The 9,838-nt window shown below is 41.2% G+C and overlaps 1 protein-coding gene across 1 annotated transcript in view; it reads right to left on the bottom strand.

Moving 5' to 3' along the window:
* Nucleotides 1–7,276, bottom strand: part of LOC137500502 (uncharacterized) — a 46,023-nt gene extending 38,747 nt beyond the window's left edge. The window contains exons 1-2 of the mRNA XM_068227418.1: nucleotides 7,177–7,276; nucleotides 4,243–5,523 (exon numbers count right to left, since the gene is read on the bottom strand). Coding sequence (XP_068083519.1) covers nucleotides 4,243–5,523; nucleotides 7,177–7,276 — 1,381 coding nt within the window. The remainder of the gene's footprint in view (nucleotides 1–4,242; nucleotides 5,524–7,176) is intronic.
* Between the last annotated feature and the right edge of the window lie 2,562 nt (nucleotides 7,277–9,838).

The following is a 9,838-nucleotide window of genomic DNA, read 5'->3' as shown; positions in this document are numbered from 1 at the left end:
TCGTGGATCAACTAGTAGTTCGGACACAACACCGGAAGAACAGGCACCCTGGAGAAGCTTGTGGTGGAGGGTAAGATTAATGGCACGAGACCACAAGGAAGACATCCAACCAGATGTGAGGGCCAGGTGCAGCCTGTTGTGGGTAATTATTTCCACGAAGCTACCTTCATAGCGACAGACTTGCAGACTTGGAGGAAGATAACCAGAGCAGTAAAATCATCGACGCCGCCATGCAGTTTCAAGGGTAGAATACTGAGGAAGAGTATAGTGTGGATAATCACGGTTTAATATAATTCTCTGTGTGTGTGTATATGATTGAATACTAACTGGTCATTGTAGAATTAAATTACATCGATGAAACAGACAGTTTAGTATTTGTAATAATAATAATAATAATAATAATAATAATAATAATAATAATAATAATAATAATAATAATAATAATAATAATATGACATCAGATGCCGGATTTCAGACCATCTGAATTGATACCATTAAGGTATTCATTCTAAGGACTATTCCGATTATACTACTTTCTAGTAAGGATAGTGGAATTCGACTGGGCAGTTCCTATGAGGGTATTAATTTAATTTCATCGGATGACTCTGAGTTTGCCAATAGAGACCTGTAACATTTCAACAAAAATGAAACATAATCTCAATATTTTTGACCGCTCTTAAAAAAACCGCCTTCCTCGGCCAGCCTCGAATCTGCAAACTTGGAGTCAAAAGTCGGATACTCTACCATTCATCTACCGAGACAGCTCTTTATAAATATTATTGTAGGTATCTATCATATGGATGAAGATACTTTGGCTTGTCTTCAATTTTTTCCGGTGATTTATTATCGCTCCCCTTACAGACATTACGTAAATGTTCAGGTCTAAGTCCCACTTCAAAATCTGCCTAGTGGCCATTATTGTTAGAGGGTCAAGTCTTTAAGGTCTGACACCATGGTTAACCGGTTCGAGTCCCGATATTCGAACATTATTTCGCCATCCTAATGTTGGCTGGCAGGGTAGAAGACATCTAAATCTAGCCTTCAAAATCCCTTAAGGCCAATGACCTCCTTTCTTGGCAGGGATTTCGGTCGATTACTCGTTCGGTGAGCATTCGTAAGGAGCGTGAAAGCACTTTGTGGTTCACTTTTCTTCCCTGTTAGTATACCTTATTTTGCAGCTGTAATTTATTTATTTATTTATTTATTTATTTATTTATTTATTTATTTATTTATTTATTTATTTATTTATTTATTTATTTTTTTTGCTAGTTGGTTTACGTCGCACCGACACAGATAGGTCTTATGGCGACGATGGGACAGGGAAGGGCTAGGAGTGGGAAGGAAGCGGCCGTGGCCTTAATTAAGGTACAGCCCCAATATTTGCCTGGTGTAAAAATGGGAAACCACGGAAAACCTTTTTCAGGGCTGCCGACAGTGGGGTTCGAACCTACTATCTCCCGAATACTGGATACTGGCCGCACTTAAGCGACTGCAGCTATCGAGCTCGGTGTTTGTTTATTTATTTATTTATTTATTTATTTATTTATTTATTTATTTATTTATTTATTTATTTATTTATTTATTTATCTATTTACCCTCCATGGTCGATTTTTCCCTCGGACTCAGCGAGGGATCCCACCTCCACCACCTCAAGGGCAGTGTCCTGGAGCTTCAGACTCTTGGTCGAGGGATACAATTGGGGAGAATGACCAGTACCCCCGCCTACGCGGCCTCACCTGCTATGCTGAACAGGGATGTCGGGGGGATGGGAATATTGGCGGGGTCAGACAAGGAAGAAGGGAAGGAAACGGTCGTGGCCTTAAGTTAGGTATCATCCCAGCATTTGCCTGGAGGAGAGGTGGGAAACCACGGAAAACCACTTCCAGAATGGCTGAGGAGGGAATTGAACTCACTCCTACTCAGTTGACTTCCCGAGGCTGAGTAGATCCCATTCCAGCCCTCATACCATTTTTCAAATTTTGTGGTAGAGCCGGGAATCGAACGCGGACGTCCAGGGGTGGCAGCTAATCACATTAACCACTACACCACAGAGGCGGACATTTATTTATTTATTTATTTATTTATTTATTTATTTATTTATTTATTTATTTATTTAACGTATGGTCTGTTTTAGGTAGAATCTACACTTCTATATTCGTATATCTAAATTCTGGATGTAAGTCTGTAATTTCTGGGGACGTGAGAACAAGGACACTAGCACTGCCGTTATACTTTCTTGTCTTACAACCGTGCTGGATCGTCTGTTGTGTTTCGCCGCAGTCACACTCAGGCGTTGAAATCCTGTTCCACTTGTAGTGGAAGGTTGCACAGTTCCCATTGTTGATTCGAATCTTGTTCAGTGTAGACCATAGTTTACGAGGGAGGTTGAAACCCGGTGGTGGCGTCTTGTTCACAGGAGGCATTCTTGGCTGGTATTTGTCGTTGATTCTCTTCTGCCATTCAACGGAAATTTGGTAGTTGCTCTTCCTCAAGTTCATGGCATCTCTTGTTGATTATTTTCTTGAACGCAGACAATTATTATTTGCATCACCGACATCATCATGTATCGGCACTTCTGGATTGTATATTTTGTTGAATTCTCTTAGAACATCTTTACGTCTGAGATCTAGAGGAGGAATATGACTTGACACTGGTAACCACCGTATGGGAGTAGATTTGATTGTGGCAATGTTCGGACGCATTATGGTGTTTAGTTGAGTAAATATGATATTTGTGTACTGTACTTATAACTAGTGATACATACATGTCTAACCTATTAATATTCTCTGTTATGTACACGTGTTCTTATGTCTAAGCTCTTACAAAATAGTTCTTGTAGGGTCCTCCAATCTTCTCTGTCTCTTTCTCTTCGTGTCCAGTGCGATCCAGTGGACGAGTCCGCCCAACGGTCCTCTGCCTTCCTACGTTTCTCCTGCCGATTCTGGGGTCCTACAGCGTTACTCCTCACGTCCATCTCTTGTGCTGCATCATTGTTATGTGGCCTCCCCATTTCCACCTCAGTCTTTCCAGTGTGTTGAATGAATTTTCTGAACCACAGTGCAAAATTTGATTATTGATTTTCTTCGATTATAGCACGTATTCACACGATATCTGTCACAATAATGATCGTATCATTCACATACCTATCCGGGTCTAGGATCATGATGGGGTTTTGTCCTGTAAAGCTTGAAATGGAAACGAAATACATCCAGTATGTCGCAATTCATAATTCGCCCTCATCCATTTCCACATCCTCATAGTATACGTTTCGTAGAAGTCCATTCATATGCTTTCTCTTTGCTGATGTAGCTTCGTAAGAAGTTAATTCAGCTAGTCATACATGGCATAAATATCTGGAAACAAAGCTGCTCGATCAGGAAAGGAAAGGACATGTAAACTAGGAATGAATGGAAGTCAGAAACTGTTCTTTTGGCGGTACTAACATTACCCACACGAGTGAGGATGGTGTATACATTAAAAGCCCCGATGCTAATTTTACTATGTAGTTTTTAGGTTACTGATGTCTAGGAACCCGCGAATGAGCTGTAGCCCATAGTGGCTGCGGGCAGGGATCTGATGCTGAAGAGTCGTTCTCTGCTTTAAGTACTGAAATGCTCCTGCCTGTTGTGTTCTGTGTGAAAACATCTCCTATAGGTGGGCCGGCGTAAGGTTGCACATGACAGCTACGCAAAATGTTGGTCACACTGCAGTGGCGCACGAAGCGATGTTGCCGCCATAGCAACAGCTGATTGCACGACATGTAAGACTTTAGAAACATGAGAGAAATGTTTTTAATGCCATCGCGACGATACACGATACAAATGAAATCGGCCGACAACAATCGCACTTTCAAAACACCGATTAAGTTTACAATGAAATATATCACACAAAATGATACGAGATAAATCTACTACGAAGTTCTTATTATCCCAATGTTAGAGAATGCGTAAGAAATCGGCAGACAAGAAACTCACTTTAAATACACCAATAAATGTTACGATAATATACACCGGTGCTAACACAAAAGATTTCGAGTAAAATCTATTAAATTTACGAAGATTCAGAAAAGTTATTCTTCTTACCTTTTTTACATTGGTAGAGGTTCTATACCCTCCAGATCACTGCCATCACTACCGTCGCCTTCGTTGTTGTTGCTGTTGTTGTTGTTGTCGTCGTCGTCGTCGTCATCATCGTCGTCGTCGTCGTCGTCGTCATCGTCCAGGCAGATCATCAACTCCTGACAGTCACTGATGATGCCATCTATGGCCATCGCCGAGTTAATTAATGTTGCGACATGGCTAACTTTCTTCCTCCAAGAAGCCGCATCCACTAGAGCAATACCTTCTCGGAACAGTCTTTCCACTTCAGTAATTGTGAAGGATTTGTTATTTGTGCGAACGTAGCGTTTCACATCACTCCATACCAATTCAATAGGGTTGAAGTGACAGTGGTACGGCGGCAACCTAACAACCTCGTGTCCTTGTTCCTTCGCTACCTCATCAACTACGTACGTCGGTGAAACCGGTTTGTTTTGTTTCACCAGTGCATATAAGGCTAATTTAGTCATACCCATATGCGCTGGGATATTTGTTGCCTGCAGCCATTCCACTAACAATTCTTTACGGGCGCTCGAAGTAGGGGTCTTGTCTATTATTACCGAGTGGTAAGGTGCATTGTCCATAACAATTACGGAAGGGCCTTTGAGCTGTTGCAGGAGCTTCTTAAACCAATCTAAAAAGCGAACATGGTCCATATCTTCGTGATAATCACCGGTTTTTTTCGATCGGAACATTAGAAGACCACCTTCCACAAAACCACTGGATGAACCCGCGTGCGCTATTATTAATCTGGCGCCCTTCCCAGTCGGTTGATTACCGGAGCTTTTAGGACTGTCATCAGTCCAAGATTTATCAATGCACTCCCCAGCATTCACCCACGTCTCATCCAACCATATTACCTCGTGGAGATCCTTACCGACAAGTTTATTTAAAAAAATACTCCTAGCCATCACGATGTGCGACTTTTCAAGCAACAGTTTTCTTCCGTTCAGTTTTTTGTATCTGAAACCTAAGGCTCGCAATACCGATTTTAAGGAAGTTTTACCCCCGGAGAAAAGATTTTTCTGTTTAAGGGAGACTATTAATTTTGCCACCACAGGATATTCCTTCCTGCTGTAATAATCGTACACGTGTCTACGTATTGCATCAGCCTGGAAAGAATCAATTCCTGTAACAGGAGATGGCTTAAATCGTTTCTTTCCTGGCGTGCTAAGAAACAAGTCCCCACTCTCAGCCCTGTTTCCGCCACTGCTAGGTTCCCCAGTCCATTTTTCCTTCAGTTCGTGGAGGAGAACACCTTTCTGAACCACAGTGCGCTTTGAAAGCCCTAATGTTTGACTTGTACGTTCCACGACTTGATCTGCAGGAACAGAGGGACGACCATGCAAACGTACGAATTCCCTCTCCCTCTCGTAAAACTCGCGAGTTCTCCGCACTAATTCACATGCCTGACTATTAAGGGGCACTCCTCGGCGCAAAGGATTATCACTTCGCGATTCATCATATTGTCGTTTCCGTGACATCGCACTGCACTAGTTACAAAAAAAAATCACAGTTATCTCACAAAAAACACCACTTTCATCAACGCGCGAACCACACCTGACCACGTGCTAGCAACGACAGACAAGCGGCAACACTTCAATACGGAAGTCAAGGTAGTTATAGATGGCACCACTATACTAGCCATATTGCCAACAACAACCAAATGAAAATAGTTCATCTTTATTTTGCAGCTCGCTTAAACATTACAATTTTTTTTAAATGCTCATGTTTTTGTAAGTATATAAAAGGTTATACGCACTCTACGGAATTAAATACGAGCTAATTTGTATAAAATCGATTAACTGTATCTGACATAAAAAGTAATGGATTGGTCGTTCTGATTGACGGGTGACGTTCTTCAATTATTTTTTTGTAGTAATGCCAACATGAACTATAACTGTCAAGTGCAACCTTGTAGCGGCCCACCTATAGTAGTGGATGTGCACATCTGTGTAGGAGATATGGCAACGATAGTCAATGTTGTTGACTCCAAGGGGCAGTAATTCTATTGTGTGCTGGACTGGATGCAGATAACGAAATAACTCCTTGTGTGGCCTGTAAATGGTCTCCATGTCTTTACTTAGTGTTTTCCCAATCATCTCAGTAATGTTTCTGTTTGTTTGTCTGCTAAGTCATCATGGAAAAGTGGTTTAACGGAATTTATTTAAACTTGGTATTGAAGTTCAGCTGTGTACTATGTTGCATATTAGATGATTCAATGTCAACGAAACCAAAACAGAAAATATCAAATTCGTCCGTTAATATTTTCTGTATCAGCAAGAATCCTTCAACCATTTAGTAGTATCGGTGCGTGAGTACGATCTTAATCTGAACAAAAATTACTGTATATACTCGTATGTCTTTCGGAAAATGGGGCAGAACATCGGTGTCTGTCCCATCAATGGCAACGTAAGAGAAGTGACTAGAGTTAATCACTTCAAGTAGGTCTAATTGCGGGGTTATTCTCTAAAATTAATAGTTATTTTCGTACATGCAAGACAGTTTAGGACGAAAAGATTTCCACTGGTTGTAACTGCAACGGTGAGTAGGATACTGTGGTTAGCTCCATACCTAGCCATGTTTACTTAATCTGCTTACCTTCAAGGGTTGGCTTTTCCCTCGACTCAGCGAGGGATCCCACCTCTACCGCCTTAAGGGCGGTGTCCTGGAGCTTCAGACTCTGGGAAGGATGACCAGTACCTCGCCCAGGCGGCTTCACCTGCTATGCTGTACAGGGGCCTTGGTGGGGGATGGGAGGATTAGAAGGGATAGACAAGGAAGAGGGAAGGAAGCGGCCGCGGCCTTAATTTAGGTGCCATTCCAGCATTTGCCTGAAGGAGAAGTGGGAAACCACGGAAAACCACTTCCAGGATGGCTGAGGTGGGAATCGAACCCACCTCTACTAAATTGACCTTCCGAGGTTGAGTGGACACTGTTCCAGCCCTCGTTCCACTTTTCGAATTTCGTGGCAGAGCCGGAAATCGAACCCAGGCCTCCGGGGGTGGCAGCTAATCACATTAACCACTACACCACAGACCTAGCCACATTTACGTACATAAATTAATCTGGTACTTACTTCTGGCATGTATTGACTGAAGCACGGAGCCATCTACATAGTCAGTTGTGGGAGACTTCTTTCTAAATATTACTACTTTCTGATGGGCAATTGCACCCATGCTTTTCTGTGTAAACCAAGCCTGACGTAACAGCTTCTAGCCTCTACGTGTCTCTCTCTGTGGAGAAAAATATAGATAAATTGGAGGAATATGTTTGACTTGGCTATAAACGAACTGGTAATAGAAGAGAGAATGAAACAAAACAAAATAGGTGGAAACTCATCAAGATGCTGACTCTGCACTACACAGATAAATATTAATAAGAAAAGAATTACTTCTCAGTACTTCTCTACTTACGGGTTCCTTTACGCTGCACCGGCACTGATAGGTCTTATGGCGACGATGATATAGGGGAAGGCTAGGAGTGGAGAGGAAGTGGCTGTGGCCAAATTAGGGTACAGCATTTGCCTAGTGTTAAAAAATAGGAAACTACGAAAATCCACCCTCAGGGCTGCCGACAGTGGGGTTCGAACTCACTATCTCCCGAATATATGATACTGGCGCAACTTAAGCGACTACAGCTATCGACGTCTTTCTTCTCGGTACTAAAGAAAAACGCACAGTGTAAATCATAATTTTCACTTACATAAGAACTCCAGTCGAGCAATGAATAATGATATTTCAGGTTCCCTTACTCTGTATTTTTTGCATTTCTTGTGTGTTTATATGAGCTTTGCTTTTGTTGAAATATGGAAGACTTTCTTCAGGCTAGAAACGTTCATAAGTTTATATGTGGTCTTCACGGAAATTGCAAGCTCGCATGTGTATGTAAGGGGCTGCCTGGCCGAGGCGGTAAAGGCGTGCTCGGTTTGCCCGGAAGGACGTGAGTTAGAATCCCCGTCAGGAAGTCGTAAAATTTAAGAAACGAGATTTCCAATTCCGGAGGTGCATATGGCCCTGAGGTTCACTCAGCCTACACCAAAAATGAGTACCAGGTTAATTCCTGGGGGCAAAGGCGGCCGGGCCTAGAGCTAACCACTCTACCTCATCAAGTGCCGCGGTTAACAATGGTGGAAGCCTTTACCCACTCTCCAAGGACCTTCATGGCCTGTACAGAGGTGACTTTGTCTTTGTCTTTGTCATGTATCTGTGATGTATACACTGTACAAAGAATATGATATTCCATACCGAATTTTACCAGCCGTATTTTTCAGGACGTACGTGGCAAATCACATTTAACCAACCAGTTCGTTAGAAACTGCACGTATTTTTTATGAACCGGATAAACTTATCCAGTACTTCCTCTGAGCTATAAGTATAATGTTTATGATCAGAGGACAGCAAATTGTATCAATTTAGGAAATGATTATTGAAAAAGGAGTGACCAGCGAAGGTTCCGCTCAATATTACTTGCCGTACTGGTATCAAAATAATTCAAATAAATATAGCATATTGTAGTGAATATAAAGTAAGCTATAAAATTATTCTATGAAATTCATTAGCATGTTAGGAGTAGACCGTATTAGGATAAGAAGAACGAGAGTAAGATGCAATAAAAGAATTAATAAATGGAGTTTAGTGTCTGGAAAGTGGTGGTGGTGATTATTGTTTAAAGAAGAAATACAACTAGGCAACCATTCTGTAATAATACAAATCAGAGAGAAAATGGAAGGGGTTCAACATTTCGAAAAATAATGGTATCGGCCATAGAAAGGCAAGGGACACCTAGGGCGTGTAAATGAAAGGCGTGGTGCAGATCTTTCGTGTTGACACATTTAGGAAACCTACACGTCTTTGAGAATGGAGCCCTACATGAGATGAATTCTAATACTGAATACAGAATAAGTGCCCAGCCCCCGATCAAGACGAATTAACTGATAAAAATTAAAATCCCCTACCGTCAGGGAATCGAACCCGGTATCCATCACCAAAGGCCAGCGCGCTAACAATATAGCCATGGAACAGGACTAAATCCATGCCCTGGTCCTGAGGTTGTACACCCAATGGATACAAGCTTCATCTGCATGTACCTATTTAACCACATACCAACTCTCGTACCAATCTCAAATTTATAGTAGTTCAGGGAATCAAAACCAGGCCCTCACGGATGGCTGCTAAATCGCTAACTGTTCCACTATGGAGGTGGACAGCAACAAAATTCACATTTACAGTCTGAGTACAGTCTTCTGGAATGTTGAGACGAAACATATAAGTCATAAAAACTAAAATTTTTAAAAAAATATGTAAGATCTGAAGTCATCTCTCTTCAGTTTCGAATCAGTTAATTTATAACTGCTGTTAGGCTCTTCATTCTGACGAAACTAATTTTGAGTAGTAAATTTGTAAAACGCCTGATGAAGGAAAACATGTTGTAGCAGTATTTTACTTGAAACGAAAAACGTATGTTAACAGTATTTTACGAAACTTAGAGTTAAAAAATTAAAAAAGGTTATTGAATTCCTGTCAGTTTACTTAACTTGTTATATATCTTTAACAATTTACTGCGTGAATTATTTTTCGTTTCCGTTTGGTAAAGAAAATTTCAAGCTTTAATGTTCAACTTACGTTCAGTGTTTTAGAACTAGCAGCAATTTTGAACTGGGGTTAATAGCTTGTATAAATATTAACTTTAACATTGTAAAACTCTAAATGTTTGAAAAAATCATTGGTATGTGTTGCAAG

The sequence above is a fragment of the Anabrus simplex genome, chromosome 4, assembly GCF_040414725.1.
Source record: "Anabrus simplex isolate iqAnaSimp1 chromosome 4, ASM4041472v1, whole genome shotgun sequence".
Classification (NCBI taxonomy): domain Eukaryota; kingdom Metazoa; phylum Arthropoda; class Insecta; order Orthoptera; family Tettigoniidae; genus Anabrus; species Anabrus simplex.
The sequence above is the reverse complement of the archived record's forward strand: the minus strand, read 5'-3'. Positions and strand labels throughout refer to the sequence as shown.